At 36.7% G+C, this 23754-nt stretch overlaps 3 protein-coding genes across 4 annotated transcripts; 1 reads left to right on the top strand and 2 right to left on the bottom strand.

Moving 5' to 3' along the window:
- Positions 1-1459: 1459 nt before the first annotated feature.
- On the bottom strand, positions 1460-5455 carry LOC116776758 (splicing factor U2AF 50 kDa subunit). 2 transcript variants are annotated; one of them, XM_032670004.2, is made up of 8 exons: positions 5307-5455; positions 4658-5233; positions 4390-4472; positions 2988-3110; positions 2821-2908; positions 2193-2346; positions 1799-1883; positions 1460-1721 (listed from the first exon to the last, which is right to left on the bottom strand). In XM_032670004.2, exons 1-8 carry the CDS (start codon positions 5320-5322, stop codon positions 1590-1592), a joined length of 1257 nt encoding a protein of 418 aa, XP_032525895.1. In that variant the 5' UTR covers positions 5323-5455; the 3' UTR covers positions 1460-1589. The 2 variants fall into 2 exon arrangements, with proteins under 2 accessions (XP_032525895.1, XP_032525902.1); XM_032670011.2 differs by having other exon boundaries at positions 4658-5230; positions 5307-5453.
- A 202-nt stretch (positions 5456-5657) lies between these two features.
- LOC116776748 (major facilitator superfamily domain-containing protein 10) lies at positions 5658-11001 on the top strand. The gene is made up of 8 exons (XM_032669993.2): positions 5658-5826; positions 6284-6706; positions 7060-7218; positions 7455-7634; positions 7786-8032; positions 8962-9153; positions 9399-9536; positions 10754-11001. Exons 1-8 carry the CDS (start codon positions 5824-5826, stop codon positions 10843-10845), a joined length of 1434 nt encoding a protein of 477 aa, XP_032525884.2. The 5' UTR covers positions 5658-5823; the 3' UTR covers positions 10846-11001.
- A 5990-nt stretch (positions 11002-16991) lies between these two features.
- On the bottom strand, positions 16992-23610 carry LOC116775483 (DNA topoisomerase 3-alpha). The gene is made up of 13 exons (XM_061521328.1): positions 23321-23610; positions 23014-23229; positions 22668-22920; positions 22410-22580; positions 22157-22332; positions 21536-21815; positions 21094-21305; positions 20812-20923; positions 20082-20308; positions 19823-19937; positions 19163-19306; positions 18492-18632; positions 16992-17128 (listed from the first exon to the last, which is right to left on the bottom strand). Exons 1-13 carry the CDS (start codon positions 23474-23476, stop codon positions 17052-17054), a joined length of 2280 nt encoding a protein of 759 aa, XP_061377312.1. The 5' UTR covers positions 23477-23610; the 3' UTR covers positions 16992-17051.
- Between the last annotated feature and the right edge of the window lie 144 nt (positions 23611-23754).

Below are 23754 nucleotides of genomic sequence, written 5' to 3' on the forward strand. Positions count from 1 at the left end.
CAACACCTAGTAATGAAGATTTAGTTACACATACCAATGAGACATGACAAATTGTGACAGTTTAACATGTATATTTCTATGATATACTCCTATAAACTTTTAGGACTATCCATACCATGAAATACTTAGCGCGTATTAGGGGTATCACTATCTTATCTATTGAGATAAGCAGACTGTTCCACAAAACACACCTATACTACCGAGATCGAAACACGTTCAGTGTAAATCAAATATCTTTGTTCATTTATTGTGATTAAGTGAAAAAATGTCACAAAAAAGGAGCTTTTGGTTTTATTTAGCTGTAATATTGGGTAAGGACAGTAAATAAAAACACTTTTTACGGATTTACTTTGTTTTTGTTAGCGGTTGAGTAACCCTTTTTTATTATTAGTCACCTTAGATTATGACAACATGCGACATAGTTTATTATATTGAAAATTATAATTGAAATTTATTGATTAAATAAACACCTTTTCAAAAAACTAGTATCCAACTCTTTAGAATGTACTGTGGAATCAATTATATTTCAACAATAATTATTGTAAATTAGAAATCAATCACCCTATTGTTTTTTTTTCAAATTAAATGAAACATCTATTTAAAATATAAATATCAGGTATTTCTTCCATGTAAGGATTTATTAAAAAAGCGTATAAGCATGTCTTTTTAAAATTCATAAGTAAATAATAAATATATATTTTTTTTCAGTTATTTTAAGTACTTTGGCACAAGAAACTGAAGCTCGTCGGAAAATTCTCCGGGGAAGGCGTGTTATGACACGCACTTATTATCGTGAGTAAATTGTTAAGGCCTTTCATTAAAAGTGTAACTGCAATTATCACTAACATAACCTAAATATACTGAGAAGCCCTTTAGGAATTGTGGTCGAGTATATAAAATTTAACCATCATATTATTATCATCTTTAACATTTCAAACATGCCATATTCCTTGAAAATTCAATTTCTATTTACCATCTTTAGGTACTTGCTTTATTTTTTTCGTGTTATAAATAGTCTCGCGATCTATAAGATAGGTTTTGTTTAATAACAGTAGAAGTGACTCAATAATTCATCAGTTTTGTCACAAGACGTCAGAGAGATATTGTTGTCTAGATTCGTTTCATAGAATTGATTAACTTGTGGGATTAAAAAAATCAAAACTTACACAAATTAATAAGATTGGGTCCGTTTTAAGTTTGTATATATTTCTTATGACTTAAGTGTATACATATCATTATTTTCAGACGGCAATACTGTACCTGCGTGGGCAATCAGTCTAATGTCAGGTATAGGAATGCTTCTTATTGGAGGAGTATTATACATTATAATGAGAAAAATTGTTCTGGCCTCGGAAACGGGAACGCTTAATACTTACCAACCAGCGTTACAAAACGATAGTGTTTAATTATTTTGTTTTATGTTATATGTATACAAATTTTATTGTAATAAAAATAAAAATTAGAAAAAGATAAAATTATCTTTATTATCTGTTGTTACAACGTATGTGCGGGAACACAAAAATCATGTCAAATTTACGAAAAATTATTAGAATCTGGATAAATGACAAAATGTTAATTGGAGAAGTGACTTAAAACTCTCTGCGGTGATATTTGTCGGGGTCGAAGTAAGAGGTAACTACGACGCGGTTGCTGAATTTTCTGCCTGTCAATGTTTGTTGAGCTTTCTGGCAATCTGCGATGCTGTTAAATTCGACAAATACCTGAAACATATATATATTGTTGAAAAGAGCCGCTGTTATTTATAATAACCAAGAAATCACTAAAAATCATCTTATACCTTTCCACAACCAGGCACTTCGACGCCTTCAATAGGCCTTGGAATTTCTATACTACGCACACACCCATATTTGTTGCATTCCTCTCTGCAATAAAAACATCATTTGGTTACAATCGAAAAAATGAATAATACATTTTAATATTCCACATGCATGAGTTATGGGTGGATAGGAATATTTATAAAAGTAAGCAATGTTGTTTATAAATCGGATAACAGCAATTTACAGATTAATTATTAAAATCTTCTATGCTAAATCTTAAACTTTCCTCCATTTTTTTTAAGTAAAATTATTCAATTTTTTTTTCTTAAACCACCGATGCACAAACATGATAGTCAAATTTAGGCTTAGCTAAAATCGACTTAAAATACTATTAATAATATATGTTTTATGTACTTGATATCTTCCAATATGTCTTCATACTCCTCTTCGTCTCGAAGCTCATCCGGTGTAACCATGTTCAGGAGGCAGAGTACCTCTGTGGCAGGGCCTGCACCAGCCAATGTCAGCCCTGCCACTTGAAGAGTCACCGGAGCAGCCCCTGTCATAGCTGTAAAATAATAAAATTATGCATTAATATACATGTTTATGTTATATAGATACAGCCATTGTGACTGACTCAAGTCACATACATTAAAAAACCTTGTTAGTATAAGATTCCTTAATGTAATGATATATATTTCAATTATCTCTTCACATGCATTAGATGTAAATTATAATCAATCATATTATGCTTTACATCTACCTGCAAAATGAAATTTATTATTTATGTACCCAGGTGTGACAGATAACATTAGTTAATAACTTTTAAGATTGGGAGGGTGGTCGTCCTTAATTTGTTCTGGGCTCTAGACTCTAAGCAATATTTTGTTATAAATTTGTTGATGTTACATTTAAGGGTTGAATCACAAATGTGAGGTTACCTTCTTTATTATCCCAAAATACCTTTGTTATTGGAAACTTCATGTCATGTACTTCTTCTCTTCATTTATATATAATGTTTATACTAAATTTTTGAACCAACCTAATGTCGAGTTCTTTGCTCCAATGCTTGCCCGTTGGACAATGAGTTTCTTGTCACCCAGCTGCATGCCATTCAAACCAGCGATAGCCTATAAGATTTTTAATGTCAGATTGTGCCGGCGTGGCGTTATTAATTTACTAAATATCATCATTCTTTTAATAACGCACCTGATCAGTCATAGAAATGTCAACATATTCAGCAAAGGCATAACCCTTGCTTAGGCCCGTCGAAGAATCCTTCACCAAGTTGAAAGCTCGCAGCTGACCAAATGACATCAGAAGTTCTTTCACCTGTATAGCAGCACTTTCGTTAGGCTTTGCGGATACAATAGTGCCAGGTTTTCGTTCATAACATTTAACTATAGTACAATAAGAGATCTATCTATTGGCATTTGTATAAATGTAAGATAACTTTACTGTTCCCGTTAACATTTGCTATTCAAAGGCAGCAAACAATGATATAATGTAATCTGACCTGTGTCAAGCCGCATGTTAAAATCAGATGTGAACGAAGGAGACTTGCCTTGGCGTGCCGACGTCTCGTTCAAGTACAAGACGTATAGGTGAGAATGAGAGACAACAGTGACACGCGGGCCGCGAATGTGCCAAATCTAAGCTAGGGAGGGGCAAAAAGCAAACTATATCAGTGAGTTGCATCAGAAAGATTTGAGCGCGAAACGTACGCGCTCGTCCCAGATAGGGGTACCTGAAAATTCCTGAAATGGACCAAAAATAAAACGCGGCTCACTTCTGGCTGCACCGAAGCCCTGTCAACTGTTGAATCTCGCCCTGAAATGGCAATGGCTCCTAGCTCTATGTTAACGGAACTGACTAATCTGTCCTATATAGCTGCTTTTAATGACCCTTGTGAATGACAGAAAGTGGAAAGTATGCTCAAAGGCATATCAGAAGCATATAACAATATGTATGATATAATAAAAGGAGAGTTGACATACAGTAAGTACTTCAACAGGATTCAAGTACATTTTGTATGAATGATAACGAGATCCCAAATTAAAAAACCTAATAAAAATTTATAAATGTGTTATAAATGCGGACTTGGTACTGACCTGTAACACATAATGTTTGATATAGTCACCAAATAAAAATAGAGATGACTCTGTTACCTCCTACATATTCTCAATTTCTCATGTTATTTTGAAGATTAACCAAACTTTAAAAAAATATTTATATTATAATTATTGGTAACTTGAAAATAACCAAAAACGTTTGTAAGTAATATAATATTACTTACTGTATGGATGTAGACATTGTAAGAATTAAAAAACAATAATATTAATTGATGAGTAGAGCTCTCAGGCATGAAGACCAGAAACTGTTTGTTACAATACTTTGGTTAATCTTTAGTTGTGAATAAAAATAGTTAAGTGATTTATTTTTTTATATTTTTTATATCAAACCTGTGGCATATTAACTAGGAAACATTAATGTATATATTTAAGAAAATATAAGTTACCAATAGTATAAAGTAAAAAAATATTTGAATTCATATATGTATACGATTAATGTTTCCAGTTGTGTAAAGAGTAATTCAATTTTAGGGACTTACTTGATCTTCATTAAGATAGTTAGGAAGACCTCCAATAAAGATTTTATGGGGTGAATCTGGAACTACAGTACTGATAACACCAGCTAAAAATGAATTCAAATATTACTATACTCATTAGTATGTATGAGCGACCTTATAAATAATATGACAGGGTTGTTCAAACAAAAGTTGAAATATTGCTTAGAGTCTAGGTTTAAACAAAAAGGTTATAGCTTGAATACAACGAAGCTAAAAGGAAATCTACATTTGTCTACAAACTATGACTTACCAGGTACATTGATTGCTGGGTTTTCGGTTCCTGGCATTGGTTGATAGTCATGAGGTCGCCTTATTTTCAAACTTTGACCCTTAAAATTAATGCCATCAAATGCCATGGCCTGTGTAGTCTCATCAATAGATCTAAACTCAAGGAATGCAAAGTTTTTATCTAAGTTTATCTGACACGCTAAAACAGGGTTGCCCGCAGCTTGAGCCAAACCAGAAAGATGCATTTGCTGATTAAAGAACTCCATTGTTTCCTCTTCTGTGACACCAAATGGTATGTTCCCTACATATAATCTTCTTGCTTGTCTAGTTATTGTGGACCCTACTACTGGCACAGCAGCCTGTGGTGTATCTGCTACTATGTTTGCCGGGATTTGGCCTGCTGCCTGCATGGCCTTGTATTGTAATGGTGTAATGTGTTCGAACCCGGGAGGTGGTACATCCCAGTATAGAGAGGGCTTGCGTCTGCGTGATCTTTTAGAAGGAGACCTCGACTTGCTTCTTCTTTTCTCACGGCGTTCTCTGGACCGGGAACGTGAGCGGCGACGTTCTCGGGACCGCGACCTACGTCGGCGATCTACTGTACAAAAGATATATTCTATGACATTCTATACTCAGACATTATTATTTATACATTATTATAATGAAGTTACCTTTATCTTCACCCATATTTATTAATTTGTATTGTTTAGCAATGAAATCTAAGTCTTCATGAAATTGTTAAAACGCGCAAATGGCGTCGATTTTTATTAGGTACAATTTACGGCGTTGTGTTTGTCTATGACAGAGAGCATAAAGTAAGTGTTGTTTTTCAATGTATTATCAGTTCAATAGAAAACATGTCAGTAAAAATTGTGTTATTCCATTCCCACTGCTATTTTATAATTAAGTACATAATTTTTTTAACTATAAAAAATGTTATAAAGTTCACACTGTTGAGTTGGTACCTAGGTACAGTTTTTTGAAACTGTATTGTGGCTGTCATGTTATCATATCAAATGTCAATTGCACGTCAAGATTCTTTGAACAAGTTTGATTGGAACTTTAAACTTCTAAAGTGAAAGTTCTGTCCGGGTTAGAAACAAGAAATATTATGTTATTTGCAATTAAATGGCTTCGGCTACACTACCCAAAAACAGTTTATAATTTTATATTAGCACTTTATGCATAATGGTAAGCTTATTGTTATTATTTATTTAAAAATCAGAACTTAAATTTGATTATAAAATACTGAGAACCATTATTTAAAGTAGGCTTTCTTTAACTTAACTGAACTGGTCCTATGTGAATCAAAAATAATATTTTTATGCTTTGTTTTTACTGTTGACTATTTTAAAATTTATTTCCATTAATATTTGCATATTATTTTTATTTTAAATTATATTTTTTTTTAAGACAATGGGAGGCATGAGTTTGTCTGCTGTCTAACAGTTGTTTAACTCTTGGTTCAGTGTTTTAAAAATTCCTCTGGTCATATCTTCATTCTCTCTTAAAGGGCATAACCCCTGGTTAAAAAGTACACATTTCAAGAATATCTTTTAAAACTTTTTATAAAAAAAAAAAACCTTCTTTTTGACAAATATAATTATAAATAAATTGTGTTTAATATATTTTTTATTAAAATATTCAGGAATCTTCACACAATGGGGAATTAAGAAATCGAAAACAGAAATCAAGCCTCTTAACACAAAATGGAGCTGACATAGTTCAAAATAATATAAATAAATGCAAAACTACTAATGCAAGGACAATAGGATTAGTGTTTATATCATTACTCCTAGATTTACTTGCATTCACTATGATTCTACCACTTTTACCATCATTGCTTGACTACTACAATAGAGAAGAAGGAAATTCCAACACTCTATATACTTCTTTGCTTCATGCAGTTCATAGTTTTCAAAAGTTAACGGGAGTTCCAGAGAGATTTTCATCAGTATTATTTGGGGGTGCTCTAGGATCAATGTATAGTTTTCTGCAATTTCTAACAAGCCCCATTGTGGGGAGTCTGTCGGATGCTTATGGCAGAAAACCTATGCTCTTAATTTGTCTAGTACGTATACATATGCATATTTTTTATTGTCATTTATGTTTATAAAATTATATGATACAATTTAGTGTCAAATGTATAGTATTATCTAGTATTGATATTTTGAAGTGGGTATGATAAAGGTTTAACATTATCAGATGCAGAAATATTTCACATTTTTTTTTCATTCCTCATAATTTATTTTTCATAAATTTTTGTTTGTAAAAATATTTTAATGATATATATGGAATACATTTTTAACTAATGAAACTATTTTTTAAACAACTTTTAAAATCAGGGCAAAATCAATATCTGTAGTAGTTTATAATATTACCAACATCTGTATTAAACTATTAATGAAAATTTAATATTATCAGATTGGAATAGCATTATCTCATGCCTTATGGAGTTGTGCCAGCACATTCAGCCTGTTTGTACTGGCGAGATTCATTGGAGGTTTGAGTAAAGCCAATGTCAGCCTCAGTATGGCTGTGGTCACTGATGCCACAGATGAGAAAACAAGAGCCAGGGGAATGGTATGTATAATAAAATAGTAATGATGCATAGTTATCTAATATTGTTCTATTACATTATTTAAATGTCACCACAGAATAAAAATATAGTCTACACAATTAACAGTGCATAAATTTTTACACAAGAAAAAATCTATTTAGAATATTTTTAAATCATGATTGTTAAAAGACAGGACTTATATTTTTGTGTGTATTTTTCTATTAGTGTGCACATAAAATTGTTACTTGTAATATTTCAGGCATTGGTGGGTTTAGCATTTTCAATAGGTTTCATAGTTGGTCCTTTAGCTGGTGCATGGTTTGCTAAGAGCAATATGACATCCGGTCTATGGGGTGAGAAACCAGCGTTGTATGCACTATCACTTTCATTAGCAAACATTACTCTTGTAACAATGTTTATACCTGAGACACTTTCAAAAGTGAGTTTTTTATGTAATATTTAACCCTACAAATTTCTTTAACGTTTCTATTGATGATTTTTTGTTCCTTATATTATTAATTAATTATAATTAAAAATTATTAATGTCTCTCTCCGAATGATTATTGTAATTAGGTACGATTTTCTTTCAGGGGAAAAGATCACCTCTGTCTCTCTCACTATCAAAAGCCTATGATTTTGTATCACCATATCATTTGTTAAAGTTCACGGCTGTCAAGAATCTAAATGTTCAACAGAACAAAGTATTATCGAAACTGGGACTGATCTATTTTATTTATCTGTTTATTTATTCTGGTCTAGAATTTACGATAACGTTTCTAACACATCATACTTTTGAGTACACCGCAATGCAACAAGGCAAGATGTTTTTAGTAATAGGTAAGTTATTTTTTATGACTATCCATGTTTCAATATTTAACTTACCTCATATATTGTATTTATTTATAGCAATTTCCCTCTATCTTTACTTTGATGTCACATAAAATATAATTATTTTTAATGCTATGACAACTCCCTCTGTTTGCATTTATAACTTAACATAATATTACTTTTGCAAATATTTTTTATTCATCATTAAAATTTTTAAAAAATACAGACATTTTATAGTATATAAAATCATCTATATTTTAAGAATCGTGATTCATAGTGATAATACTAAAGGCCGTTGACTATGAATCGACTGGAGCAGACTCCTATCAGAATAATATGTTATATATATATAAATATATAATTTTATATGGCGTGTATATTTCATATAAACATTATTATACGATATCCTTTTATGTGCACGAATAGAAAATTGCAAAATAATAAGTAATTATCGGCGGTAACGTAGATAAAGGATGTATGAAAATTAACATCTGATAGTTTTGAAATTGATGTCTGTGATACTGTTTAATACGATAGGTTAGGCCAGTAATCGTACTGCCAAAAATTAAAGGCAGACATTTTAAATTTTATATATTTTTAATCATTATTAGTTAAGTCTGTTATTTAGTGACTGTACTAAAAACACTGAAAGACGAAGTTGCCTTACATATGAGGAAAGCAATGTAATTAAATTAATTAATTTTACAAAACACAATTTTACTTTTTTTTAAATCATAGTTATAAAATATAAAATAAAATTACATAACACTTTATTATTCCATGGAATATGTATAAAGTCTTATTAGCCTCACATCGGGTTTTAATTAAATTTTTAGTAAAAGAAACTGCTAACACGTGAAAATATAGGTGTGTTTTTAAAAAAACAAGCAGTTAATTATAATTTCGATGAATAATTATATATTTAAAAAAAAAAACAGGTTTGGTAATGGCGTTGCTACAAGGAGGCGCGGCTCGTAGGTTGAACGCACGTGGCGCCGTGAAGGCCGCTCGTGTCGCTCTGTTATTGACGCCGCTTTCTTTCCTGTGTGTGGCGTCAGCGGCTGTGACGTCACCGCCGTTTTTCGCGCCCATCGTCTGGTTGTGGGCTGGTCTCGTGCTGTTTGCGATTTGTCAGTGAAATTACATATTTACTTTTTCTATATATATAACCCCCTACTTATATATTATTTATTTTTAGTTACAATTAGAGAAAAAACGTATCATGATATAATATATATATTAGCAACTGGGTGATGACTAATAGAAGTAAAAGTATTTATTAAAGTACATTAAATTTATTTTGTTAGATTCAATCTAATTTATAATCGTTTTATAAAATGATATATTTATATCCAAATATTATTATTTTCTCCAGCGACCGCGTTCGCAGTGTCTTGTATGACAGCAATGGCGTCAGCTCAGGCGCCGTCTGAAGCTCGAGGCGCTGTGCTTGGTACGTTACGATCACTTGGAGCGTTAGCGAGAGCTGCCGGGCCACTTCTTGCATCTACAAGTAAGTAATACAAGGCCCCAAGAACTTTGACACTAATACGGATATTATTGATAATATAGACGTATAAAATAATATGTTTTATTCTGATATACATTGGGTGAATTAGTTCAGCATAAACAGTAATTCCAAAAGAAGTTGAAAATGATAAAGTTGTCTTAACATTAGTTACACAATTACAATTAAGTTAATTTACTTGTAATTTTTTTAAACACAAATATATGTATGAGAAACATATTTTTAATCGTTAAGGTAAATCTGTTATCCAATTGGTGTAAGTTGCAATAATTTTAAGAACATCAAATATAAACCACAAGTTTCTCAAGGCCTTTTCTAAGCAGTGGGCTCCTATAGGCCGATGATGATGATGATGATGACTTTTGCGAACAAGATAGAAAAATAAAATAATTCCTAATTCACATATGTATTGTTTTTCATTTACACATGTATTTCACTTCCCTTAGTGAATGTAATTATAATTATAACCAAGTGTTTTGTGAGTCTTATTGTTAAAATTCAATTTACTTACATTTATAAATGTTCTATTTAAGAAATAAAAAAATAAATCATTCATAACAACTGCTCAAGTCACAGTAAAGTATATTTTATCTGTTATCTTTACATATATAATTCTCATTACACCTGTGTATGTATCTAAACTCCTAAAAGACTGACCCGATTTGAATGATTTTTGATTTGAATGATTTTTTATCCATTCGGGTTGCTCCCCAGGTGGTTTAGACTACATTCACAAACCAGCCCGGCAAATGAAAAGGCTGCAGCGCCGATTACTATACGTATTCATGTAAAATATATACATCTATCTCTAAGCCCAAATCTGGTGTTCAATCTTGGCGAGAACTATCAATTGTGAGGTCCTAGCCATGGTTTTTAAAAAGGGTGACGTCAGTTATGCTAATGCCTTTATTCTTGAACGTCGTTAGGATCTCGGACCCTTGAAGGTAACCTCGTAGACAATTTGACGAATCCCTTACTTCGAGGAGGTCCGATCCCTGCAGCGGCTCCAGCGAGACTCATAATCTTTACTCTCGCCTCTATTTATACCAACATTGTTGTGACTACACTTGCACCGGTTGCTCTGCAGGTGTTTATGCGGCTGACACCTGATAATTTCAACTACCCTCAATTATTAGTGATTCTAATAATAACAATTGCGCCGATATACAAAATAATTAATGAAAATATGTTGTATATTTCAGTGTATTGGTACTCCGGAGCCGCTACAACATATACCATTGGATCTATCATTCTGGTGTTGCCAGCTGTGATGCTAATTAGACTGAAGACATGAACGAATATTACTAATTTTAATAACGCTAAAGCAATATAATAATTATATACAATTTTTAAACAGTTTTCTATATACAATTTTTTATTATTTATTTCTCTTTAACCATTTTACGCAATCGAAATATTTATTAACAGTATTAAATTTTATTTCACTTAAGCTGAGTTTTATTTTTCATGTATGTGTGTATTATTTAAAACTTTCAAAAAATACTTTTATTGAATAAGTAAAAGTAGATATTATTATAATCATGATTATATAAATTTCAATTAGCCAGCTATATTTAAGTGATCAATATTTAATATGAGGCGATTCTGCTTTTGCCGATTAATATAATATTATAGGTAAATTAAATTGTAGTCTAGTGTAAAGATATAGAATAAGACTGAATCAAAAATTTGCATATTCAAGCTTAGAGTAAAAACTGGTATGAGTGTTTGAAGTATTAAAGATTGTTGCAAATCGAGTCCTTTTAATTGTAGGAACTAAAGATGAGTGCTTATCGCTGTATTGAATTGGTTCATGACCTAATGAGAACCCATTCGAAACTTTCCTACATCGTAGAACCAACCACAAAATCATGGACCTTTCTAAATTATTAAAACCTTCAAAATGATTAATGAAGAAAGTGTCAGTCGGTTATGAAATATTATTAAATCCTATTGCGTAGAAATAACTTATAAATATATTTTTTATGAATGTAATGAAAATCTAAACATCAGCTTTCTCATTATTCACAGTGTTTTCTTTATAGAGTGGTACTTATAATGTTCCATATTTATTTAAATTTGAATCGTGTTGAAATCGAACGAGCGTGAAACGCTTTTTAGTATAGTGCCATCTATCGCAGTGACAAGGTATTCAATGACTTACAAAATAATTATTTGTTGTCATGGCAACCTACTCAAAAATAAACATTTTATTTGACAAGCACATAACCAATAATTAATTGTTAAGGGTTATTTACTTTGTTGTTTGAAGAATTAAATACTATAATGCCGTTATTTAGTAATAAATTTTCACCAAAAAGTATTCCGGTGAGACGACAAGATACGTCTGTTATAAAAAATGAGTTTGGCAGTGATTACGCATCGAGAGAATTGTCTATTGACATTAATCCGTTGAAGTTGAAGCTAGGAGATATTGAATTATCATTTGAAGAAGGGCAGTGGATACCAGGTAAATATTGAATGTGATTAGAATACAGTTTCCGTTTGTCACTTTACTGTTAAATTTACTTCTTGAAAAACAGACGTTTTTAATAAAATCTAATAATAATACTATAGGTAGGTATAATCAAAACACGGGCCGTTGACGTGGCGGTCATGTCGGAGCCGTACTGTGTCCCTGCCCAACCTCATTGGGCGGGAGACATGGACGGTTCCGTCGTGATCGTCACGCGGCCGGGCGCGGTGCCCCCCCTCGCAGTCAAAGCGAGGGGCCACGGGTATGTGGCTGCGGTTCGCGGGGAGATTGCCATAGTCGGGGTATATTTCTCCCCGAACCGCGACCTGCCGGCCTTCGAGAGATTTCTCGACTCTCTCGGGCCGGTGGTAGGGCAGTTAGCGCCTCTCCAGGTGGTTGTTATGGGGGACCTCAACGCCAAGTCCACGGCGTGGGGAAACCCCCTCACAACACCCAGAGGGAGGGAACTGGAGGAATGGGCGCTAACTGCCGGGCTGTCCCTACTCAACACGGGGACAGTCCAGACGTGCGTGCGACGATCGGGAGGTTCAGTGGTGGACGTCTCGTTCGCCACTCCGACCTTCGCACGCAGAGTGGAGGGATGGAGGGTTGAGGCAGGAGTGGAGACGCTTTCGGACCACCGCTACATACGGTTCGAAGTGTCTGCTTCTCCTGCCGGTCGCCGGAGTCCAGCGTCGAATTCCTCGTCGCCCCGGGAGAGAAGTCGGTTCCCGCGTTGGGCGCTGTCAAAGCTCAACCGAGAACTGGCTGAAGAAGCGGCCGTTGTCGGCCGCTGGAGCCTCCCGGAGAGTGCGGAGTTGGGGGTGGATGAAGGGGCTAGTCGCTTTGAAGACGTTCTCCAAAACGTCTGCAGAGCGGCGATGCCCCCCGTAGGACGTCCCCCCCCGCGGGGAGCGGTGTACTGGTGGTCGGACAACATCTCCGACCTCCGGGTCGCCTGCAACGGGGCCAGGAGGGCATACACTCGGAGCAGGCGACGCCGCCCCCAGGACGAGGAGCGAGATGGCCGGCTGTACAGGATCTACGTGGCGAAAAAGTTGATCCTGCAGCAGGCCATCTGCCGGGCCAAGGAGGCAGCCTGGCTGGAGCTGGTGAAGGGTCTCGACCGAGATCCTTGGGGCCGACCATACAAACGGGCGCGGAATAAAATCTGCGCCCAGTCGGCCCCCATCACGGAGGTGCTCCAGCCGGCTGCTCTGAGGGGGATCGTCGGGGAACTCTTCCCCGATGCTCCTGCGGGATTCACTCCCCCCAGAATGGCCCGGCCGACGCTGGAAGAGGGCGACCGCGTTCCGCCCACCGTCACGGAGTCTGAAATGGAGGCGATTCTGGCTCGCCTCCAGAGTAAGAAGAGCGCACCGGGTCCGGACGGGGTGCACGGGAGAGTTCTCGCTCTCTCCCTGGTGCACCTCGGGGGAGCCCTCAGGGAGCTGTTCGACCTCTGTCTGAGGTCCGGGCAGTTCCCGAGGGCCTGGAAGGAAGGCCGGCTTTGCCTACTCCCAAAAGGCAGCCGGCCTCCGGACTCGGCTTCGGCGGTGCGACCGGTGGTTGTGCTGAACGAGGCGGGGAAGGCCCTGGAGAAGATAATGGCCACCCGTCTCGTTCGGCACCTGGAGGAAGGCTCGGGCCCGGGACTGTCAGAGTCCCAGTTCGGGTTCCGAGCCCGCCGGTCGACCGTCGATGCCCTCAAACGCCTGAGGGTGGTGACGGAAGAGGCGGAACGCGGAGGAGAGGTAGTGTTGGCGGTGTCGTTGGACATCGCCAACGCCTTCAACAGCCTCCCACATAGCGCGATACAGGTGGCACTCGAGTACTTCGGAGTGCCCCTGTATCTGAGGAGGCTGATAGGCGACTACCTCTCCCAGAGGAGGGTGGCAATCGAGAACCGGAGGGGGTCCATAGAGTGGTGGACAGTCGAAAACGGCGTTCCACAGGGTTCGGTCTTGGGACCTGTCCTGTGGAATGTCGGATACGACTGGGTTCTGCGGAGTCGCCTCCTCCCGGGATGGGTGTCATTTGCTATGCAGATGACACCCTCGTCTTATCCCGGGGACGGAGCTACAAGGAGGCGGCGCGGCTGGCCGAGGTCGGAACTGACCTCGTGATCAGCCGCATAGAGAGGTTGGGGCTTCGAGTCAGAATCAACAAAACCGAAGCCCTCTTCTTCCGCGGGACTGGGCGGAAAGGACCCCCGCCGGGTGCCACCCTCCTCATAGGAGGAGGGAGGGTCAGGGTGAGCCCGACCATGAAATACCTGGGGCTCACCCTTGACGGAGGGTGGACCTTCGTGCCCCATTTCAGGGAGTTGGGGCCGAAGGTCATGAGGACGGCAGGTGCGCTGGGGAAATTCCTCCCGAACCTCGGAGGACCCAGCGCAGCTTGCAGGCGGCTATACTCTGGGGTCTGTCGGAGTATAGCCACGTACGGTGCTCCCGTTTGGGCTGACCGCCCGATGAGCCGCGGGGTCAAGGCCCTACTGCGCCTGGCGCAAAGGGCACCCGCGGTTAGGGTGGTTAGGGGGTACCGTACGGTCTCCTGGGCCGCAGCGACGGCTCTTGCCGGCGATCCGCCTTGGGATCTTGTGGCGTCGGTTCTCGCCGAAGTGTTCTCCTACATCTCGGGTAGGAGGGCTCTCGGAGAGAACCCTTCATCAGAGGAGATCCGGGCGGTTCGCCGGCAGGGGGAGTCACGTCTTATGCGGGAGTGGGGGGAGGACCTGGCGGGCCAGCCGTACGGTAAACGTACAACGGCAGCGCTCCGTCCGGTCCTAGAGCGTTGGATGAGGCGGAAACGCAAACCCCTCACTTTCCGTCTGACGCAGGTCTTCACCGGGCACGGGTGCTTTGGTGATTACTTGTGTCGGACGGCCAGGAGAGAGCCGGGGAGTGGCTGTCATGAGTGCGGAGCTGCGGTGGACTCGGCCCAGCACACCCTCGAGGTGTGCCCGAGATGGGCTGCGCAGCGCCAAGACCTTGTGGCGGCTCTCGGCGGAGTGGACTTGTCGCTTTCGAGTATCGCGGAGAAGATGCTTGAGAGTGACAGGTCCTGGCTGGCGGTGTCCTCCTTCTGTGAGACGGTCATGTCCACGAAGGAGGCATCTGAGCGGGAAAGGGAGGATGCGGCTGATGCACCCTCCCTCCGCAGACGACGGACGGGGGTGCGCCGGAGGCGATATTTGCAACGCCTCCAATAGCGCCCCTGCACTCCGGGCTGGGCTCGGGCTGGTAACCTGGCTCCTGTGAAAGCCCGGCGTCGTCGGGGCGATCCTAATTGCCGGGATCGCCCCCTTTCTCTGAGGGAGTAAGTCCGGTCTTTGCCAGGACCGGCCAGTCGCTGGTGTGCCCTGTTGCTGACAGATCCGGGGTGCACCAACATAGCGGCCGATGGCTTTCGCAGTGGTTTTAGTGAGTAGGGGCCTGCCCAGGCCGAGTCTCACACATCCTATCCGGCCCCACCAAGGCCGGTTAGACGGCTCGTAAAAAGAGTTTCCCTGCGTCATCAAAAAAAAAAAAAAAAGGTATAATCAAAACACAATATTCGTCTATTTAAAATAAATGTTGACTTTTGTAATGAAGGTAAGGATAATACATTAATGTTTAATAACTATTGATTGTAAAATGGACAAACATTTCTATCAACATTATCCATATTAATATTATATACATTATTATTATTAGTAATTTTTTTTTGATAATTTATGTAATGTAGGTATATATTTTCTTCAGCATCGGGTAGAGCTGGTGCAGCCCACAAAGAAAATATCCGTTTAAAAAAGGAATTAGAACAATTAGAAGAAGAAAACAACATGCTGAGATTGAAATTTGAAATATTACTTGACATGATGACAGATAAGACAGTTGAGGCGGAACAAGACATGCAACGCTCCCAAAGCCTGGGTTCATTGAAGGTTAAGGGTAAAAAGCAAAAATGGTAGCCGCTATAAATAAGCTTTCTATGGTTTTCAATGTTAAAAAAAAACTCTCAATAAAAAAATAAGAAATATATTTCATTTAAATTACTTTGAGTATATGAAATTTACAAAACATTCTTATGATAATTATGTTTTTACATTTAATAGTTTTTACTTTATGTCGAAGAACCATGTCCAAGTTGATTATTAGAAGCTGTGACGTCAGCGACGCTATTGTCACATAACACTATTTCCGCCTGTCAGGTTATCCATTTTCACCAATAAAGCACTCTCACTTGCACCACTTTATTATCAACTTTAACTAACACTTAGTAATTTCTCCTGGCTAGCTCTCACACCACTGTGTCCTCGCCACAGATATCTCCAAATATAAATGGTTTTCGTGGAGTCATTACATTTACTCTTAATTTTAAATAATAAGTTACAATGATTATTCGTAGTACTTCAAATAATCATTAATCATTACATAAGTTTAAGTAATCAATTATTAAACCAACTAAACTTTATATTGCCATTTAAAATTTAAAGAAATCATAATTGAATAACATTGATTACAAAATGGTTACTGTTTAAGTTTGTGTTTTACTAAAACTCACAAAATAACTTATCTTTACATATTACAAATCACGATACGAATTGCCATTTACTTTCCTTCAATACAAATCGTACGACGATCTATAAAACAAATAATTTTGTTAAAGTTATTACTAACGCCTTGACATTGTTTATGTCACATCTACCCTCTAAAGGGAAACACATATGAAACAACTACCCTTTATAATGGTTTTTAAATGTCGTTGCGCCGACATATAAAATTATTAATTATTATTAAAAGAAAAATTTGTCTATTAGTGTGATATTTAAATTTTAAACGCTAAATTTATTTACTGACTTAATATATAAAGCTAACAGATGAGGTAGGTACTATTAAGTATCCTGAAAGATTACTTAGGGTACATATAATGTGGGTAAACTCTAGAGTACTGAAGTTAAAAAAAGACTTTTCTATAACAGTTTTAATTATATACAAATATTTTAGAAAGTTCATGTTGTAGTTATGTTTGTGAGTATATCAGACCCCTCTCGCTGGACAGTTGGTTATGTTGTGTCCTGGACGACGACACAGGGAACAAAGACGAGGTTGACGACCTGGAGATGAAATCAATAGTATTATAACAGTAACAAACACACATACATATATGTAGATACACACGCAGATACATAAATGTAGGTATCTGTCAGGGTTGTGCACAGAGATCCGGAGTAGGGTATGCAGAATGTTTGAAAAATAATTAAAATTTATCATCATAATTCATTCTTCTATAACATTGATAATATTCGCGCATAAAGTTACAGCAGTCCTATTAGAACTAACATACATATATATTTTATAAATCTATCAACTAAAACCTCTGAGAAACGAAAGCACCTTAAAACGATCACGAGCTATTGATCACCGCTTTATGAAAAACATTTCAATCGTAATATCCAGTTTGTACCTACACACATTCTTGTTATTATTTTTGAAAACAACGAACTAGAAAATTAATAAAACTTATTTGTGTGTAAACAACCTGCTAGTTAATTATAACTATCATAATACTTTTTATTAAAACGCATAACATAACCTTTTTTTACTTTATCTAAACTGGTCATACACCTTCCATTTGTAATTATTTTAATTTTATCATCAATCGGCAACATTGAAAATGTACTCGTAATTAATTTCGTTAAGCACACCTCAAGAGTACTAATTTAAATTTATTCACTTGCGATTCGAAAGACAATAATAACAAAATGGCGAAAAAAATATGTGTACAGTATACCGACAAATTAAATAGTCCCTTTTACTAAGACTTTTTAAACGAGTACGGTTAAGGAAGCAGTGCCTCTAGAACACTAACACATGCATAGTTTTTTTACACACACATACAAATTTTTCCTGCATACAACGCGAGATTTGTAGATCGTCTTTTATATTATTTGTATGGAATATATGCAGCGAGCAGTTGTGCTAACGGCCACCTTGGCTGGCAGGCGGCGCTAGCTGCTAGCAGCGGCCGGTCGAAAATGTTAGTTTTTACATTGATAGATGGCGCTTTTAACAAATCGTGAATCAAATGACATATTAAACGGCTGTAAACATTCGTATTGCGTAATGTATCACTATGCAAGTAAGAATTAAACAATATAGGTTTAGTTGTTATATGGGTAGGGTGTGCAGTGTTTGTTTGCATCTATGGAGTGCACGCTACTGGTATATGTATGATATGTTATATATATTATTTTTAGACAAAAATGGTAACAATATGGGATCACCGGTCAAAATGTTCCAATTGGTTAATTTTATGGTTAAGGAAGAGAACAATCGCGTACTCTCCTTTAACCATAATTTAACTCTGAATGCAAATGAATCGTCATTTGTATCGGAGTCCTGGCGTTTATTAAATTATTAAATTTAATTATTAAATAAGTGAATGTTTTAATATCTCAGTACATCAATGATTCTTACTCGTGGTCGGTCGGTTGGTATCGGCGCCGTTAGTTCCCCCAGAACTCGGCGGAGTTTCGTAAGGGTTCTGTGCATTTGAAGGCAAAGAATTTTCTACCCACTTGAAAAAGTTACATTCCTGGCACTTGTAAAACTTCCTTCCTGTAATTTGTAATGAGTTACAGGAGCTCGTTCGATATGATTTATATATACATATTACCATACATTCACACATCGTTTTCAAGTACTTATCGAGTGCGGACAAGTCACGTTGTATTATTGCTTAATATATACGAAGCGTTAACAGATTTTCATTCATAAATCTTAGCAAATGATCATATTGAAACGGGAAACGCTGCGTACGTAGTGTGACATTGAAAACTTGGACTAGCACACTGAACATAACCACGTGCTCGTATGATGACTTAAACATAGAGTCCGCCTTTTTCTTCGTCGTACGCACATTGATACTTTCAAGTGCTATGATTTATGAATGGAAACTTAAAAATACATTTCTTTATTTCGCCAATGCAACCAGAAAGTGAGGTCAATGATAAAGTTAACTAAGCTTATACAATGAAATACATAGAATACATAAATTTCGGGAAATCGAAATTGTTAGATTAAAAATTAAAAAAAAAAATACAAGACGGCCAGCTGTTACATCATTAATTAATAATATATTACGCTACCTCTGTTTTCGTTTGACTTCTGGCATGTTAGTGTCGCGGCGGGTCTGTTGCAGTGACACAACACCGAGTGCCCGCTACCCGTACGAGACGCGCTCGATGTACTCGGAGTATTCCGCGGCGCAGCGTTTGAACTGCTCTCGGAACCTGAAATATGAATTAGTTGCAAGTAATCTTTACGTACTGTAAGTATCATCACCATCACCACCATCATCATCATCATCAGCCTATAGGAGCCCACCGTAAGTATGGTGCTCAAATCATAATATATTTCTATACTATCAACATACTTAAAACATAGTAGAAATTTTATATACACATACACAGCTGTGACTTGAATATAATATGAAGGACATATAAATCTGACAAATATAAGTTTTTCATGTCTTCATAAGCTTTAGCAAGCTAAGTCTGTAGCAGTTTTAAAATATTATCACAATTTAAATAATAAATGTGAACATCACTTCATTTTACACTTACATAACAGTGATTTATACAAAAAAAAAACTAATTTAATTTTTTTGTATTTGTCGTAATAAATACACCTGTATAACATGTTACAATTGCAATTGTATTAACATGGATGATGAAGTCTTTTTACAAACACATTGATAATTGTACCAACAACATTGGCAAGGTTACTTTAAAGACGTCACCACTCACCAGCACCTGGCCGTGGTTCACTCCACGTGTAGTTCTGCAACCTTCGTTTCCATAAACCAATCAGCTTGTTCTGTTCCAACAGCATTTTGTCGTAGAGCTTTTTGTATTCTTCTATCTGTGATGAGATTTTTGTATGTATTATGTGTATATGGCCAACCTTTAGCATAAAATATGTACGCATGTAGCACGGAGGCTTTGTATATTTAGATGAGTCACTTCCGGCTATTCCAGTATAGTCGTAATATTTGAATGAATTCACCTGGTCACGTAAGACCGCGTCAGCGGATTTTTTCCTATCGCATATAAGTTTGAGATCTGCCTCGAAGTTGGCTCTCAGATGCGGTTTGGACATCGGCAGACTTAACATGTCGTATCCCTCGACCAGTCCTCTGCCTAGCTCGGTCGGTTTGAATTTGTTTCCTTCTATGACCACGTAGTTTCGAATCTTTATAGTCTCTATGTGGTCCGCGTGCGTCGCGTCCGTGCCTGGAAGTAACGGTGTCCAATCAAATATATTTACTTAAGTTTGAATTTGGAATTATATTGATTAACGAAACCTAACGCTGTCTTAGACTTTCGAGAATATTTATTTAAATAAAACTAATATTTTCGGATGTACTACCCGTTTTTTACTTTTTTAAACTACATATCATACCGGCATCTCTTGAAGAAATTCAAGGATGGTAATAACTAAGCCGCTCTTCTCAAGAGATCCTTTGAATTTCTTAAACAGATGCCGGGGAGTATGTAATCTAAATTAATAAAAAACGCGTAGTACATCCCAAAATATGAGCTTTGTTTACGAAATCTTAATATAACTGTATCCTTATCACATGTTTGTAACGTCCAAACTACACACGAAGTCTTCAGTTTTTCATACATATATCTCCACTGAAATTCACTGAAAAACTGAAAACGAACTGTTCGTAGTTTGACTATACGAACTTGTGGTAAGGATTGTTATGGATAATAAAGTACTTTACTGTTACCTATTCCATGTTTTTCCATGAGAGTGATTAGATTAGCTTCTGTCAGCAGTTCGGGCGGGGAGGTCTCACTTTCTACCATTTCCACTTTGGTCGCTGTGAAAGTGTCGCCAACCTTCACAAACAAACATAATACACATCAATTATTTTACAAGGAATGTTTGAAAATCAATATATTTTTTCATACGTACGTATTAAATTATTAGTCCACTGAGAACCTTTGATAATCACTTAATCTATAGCAGATTTCAATAATAATAATGATATTATTTTTAAAGAGGTCACCTGATAGTCGTGTATGTGTTTGGAGGTCCATTTATCGTAGGGGTACACGTCCAGGTAGTTCCTCTCCGTGACTATGAGGCCGGACGCGTGGAAGCCTTCGTCCGCTACCGTCAGCCTGACCGTGGTCTCCTTCCCGACCGCGTCCTTGGAACAACAGGCGAGGAACGTCCTTACTATGAACTCGTACACACGACGCTCCATGTTGACCAGATCTGAGGAATGTGATACACATTGGTGGGGTCATTGTACGTTAGATGGTTATTGGTTGTTATTGAACATTCGTGGGGTTGGACAAACGGTAGTAGGTAATTACTGTATTTGTGGCTTTAGCATGATACATGATAATTTTAAAATATCCTTCGACAAATATTAGCCAGTCTAAAAAATATAAGAAAATATATTCATACTAGCTCTCTGTTACTCAATAACTATTCTCACTCACTGGTCACATATTTTGTGGGATGTATGGGAGGGTGGGCTTGGTCGCTTTTGTTTCCTCTCCTAGGGTTGGGTCCCTGAGAGAGAACATTCTGCGTAAATGTCCCCCAACTAGGATCATCCTTATGAAGTTCAATCAGCTTCACTAAGTTGATGTCATTTGAGAACTGGTTGGTCTCTGTGCGCGGGTAACTTATGATACCAGCCGTATACAACTTCTCCGCTATCTTCATTGTTGTTTTCGCGTTAATTTTCAATAGCCTCGACGCTTGCTTTTCTAATTCCTTAATAAAAATAATAAATTAATATTGTATTATATATTTGTGTGACGCACGGAAATTCACAGTTAATATCAGCTGGCTAAAGTACTAATAGTAATGACGAGGCAGCGAAATCAACAAATTTCTAAAACATCAACTTTTCCATATAAACTCTTCCACCTTCTTTTATTAGTAATAAGTTCTAGAGCATAAATTCTGTTATGCACATACACAGAACTTGATAAATAATTCAAAAATTTAATGTTTTATTTCACATACAAGTGATGACAGTATTATAGTTAATAAAATAAATCGATATTATTATGTCATTTATCTATTCCATGCTTATAACGTGATATACTCACTACTGTATCTAACGGTAGGGGCCTCCATTTGGTCTTTGGTTTTGTCTCGACATTAACAACGGTGGCCGTTTTATTTTCTAAGCACATATTATAGAATATATTACATATATCTTTATCAAATATCTTAACTCTGTCCCATAAAAAATCTGTACTCTCGTTACCGAGAGTGTGACTGACTGCAAAGTAAATAGTAAAATTATAATTCAAGATATATTAAAGGGATATTTTGTAGTAATGTTTTCAATGTTCCTGCCTTGTAACTTCCAAAATTTTTCCGGTATAAAATTTTCAATGGCCCTCCATCTTTCGACAACAAATCCCAGTGTTGGGAACTGACATGAACCAAAACTAACTATTTTGTTAGAAACGTTGTTTTGAAATGACGATTGTATTTTGACTGTTTGAAATCTTGTAAAAACTGCACCTGTTAAGTTAAAAGGTTATCACATACAACATATATGTTTATACAATAAAGTTGTTTATCATAGTTTTTATAATTGATTGTCCGTACCTATCCTTAAGTCTAATTCCTGTCTGATATCTACAGCTTTGCTTGTGTGTTCATCGGGAACTCCTAAGTTACTGAGAGCTCTTCTTACAGATTGTGCAGTAATCTCTGAGAATTTTGCTCGGTATATATTTATATTTCTTTGAATGTTTTTACAGACTTCTATAATTTCAAAACCTATATTTTCACCTTCTCTGTCACAATCTGTCCATATTATAAGACCATCACATCCTTTAATCTCCCTTTGTAGAGTTTCCTAAAAATTAATATAAAGTTGGATGTGTTAACAACAACAAGTAATTCATGTTCTCTATATAGGAAATATATTATATATGAACCTTAACTTTACCTTAATATTTTTATAGTTATCCGGACAGCCTTTTCTGACTGGTTCATAGAATAGTTTTTTGGGATCGTATGCGTCCCATTTTTTACTTTCGTTTTTATTTACAAATTCATAATTTAAAAGATGCCCTGAAACTGAAGTCATAACCATTTTGCTCCTTTGACCCATCACTTCAGCATCAAATTCATAAATTTTATTAAATTTAGAAAGACCTTCTCGCTAAAAATTTTAATAATCAACTATGAATTTAAAACAAAACAACAGTAATTATGAAAATGGCAATAACATGAATTGAAATTTAAACAATTACCCTTCTATGTTTAAAATTTGATAAAAATCCTGCAATGTTCTTAGCAGCATCATTTTTCTCAGCAACATTTAAGTATTTCATTTCGTTACTTTTAAATCTTTTTGCAACAAAAAATGTTCGTTTTTTGATAATGTGTTTTAAGGAAATTATGATCATATTTTAAATTAGTATAGTATAGGAACATACTTTCTTTACCTAGCATTATTTATATTTTCATTTTATATGAGAAAACAGTGGCATAAATACATTTTAATAAATTTATTTCTCGTTTTTCAGCTTTCGCGCTTTTTGAGATGTATCTAGTCACTGACAATTGTCAGCTGTCACGAGTCTGAACTCAGTTCTGAAATAAATAAATAAATAAAGATATTTAAAAAAAGCTACCACAAAATGCAAACAAAAATATATTAATCAACTATTAAGTTTTTTCAATT

The sequence above is a fragment of the Danaus plexippus genome, chromosome 8 (assembly GCF_018135715.1).
Source record: "Danaus plexippus chromosome 8, MEX_DaPlex, whole genome shotgun sequence".
NCBI classification, from domain to species: Eukaryota; Metazoa; Arthropoda; class Insecta; order Lepidoptera; family Nymphalidae; genus Danaus; species Danaus plexippus.

Coding starts and splice junctions, on each gene's coding strand:
- LOC116775483 (XM_061521328.1), bottom strand. CDS start 23,476: ATGATCATAATTTCCTTAAAACACATTATCAAAAAACGAACATTTTTT. Junction 20,924..21,093: donor AACACATACACGACTATCAG/GTGACCTCTTTA, acceptor TTGTTTGTGAAG/GTTGGCGACACTTTCACAGC. Junction 20,309..20,811: donor CATGGAAAAACATGGAATAG/GTAACAGTAAAG, acceptor CGTTACTTCCAG/GCACGGACGCGACGCACGCG.
- LOC116776758 (XM_032670004.2), bottom strand. Junction 2,909..2,987: donor ACATTTCTATGACTGATCAG/GTGCGTTATTAA, acceptor AAAATCTTATAG/GCTATCGCTGGTTTGAATGG. Junction 1,722..1,798: donor AAGTGCCTGGTTGTGGAAAG/GTATAAGATGAT, acceptor TATATGTTTCAG/GTATTTGTCGAATTTAACAG.
- LOC116776748 (XM_032669993.2), top strand. Junction 7,219..7,454: donor AAACAAGAGCCAGGGGAATG/GTATGTATAATA, acceptor GTAATATTTCAG/GCATTGGTGGGTTTAGCATT. Junction 8,033..8,961: donor CAAGATGTTTTTAGTAATAG/GTAAGTTATTTT, acceptor AAAAAAAAACAG/GTTTGGTAATGGCGTTGCTA.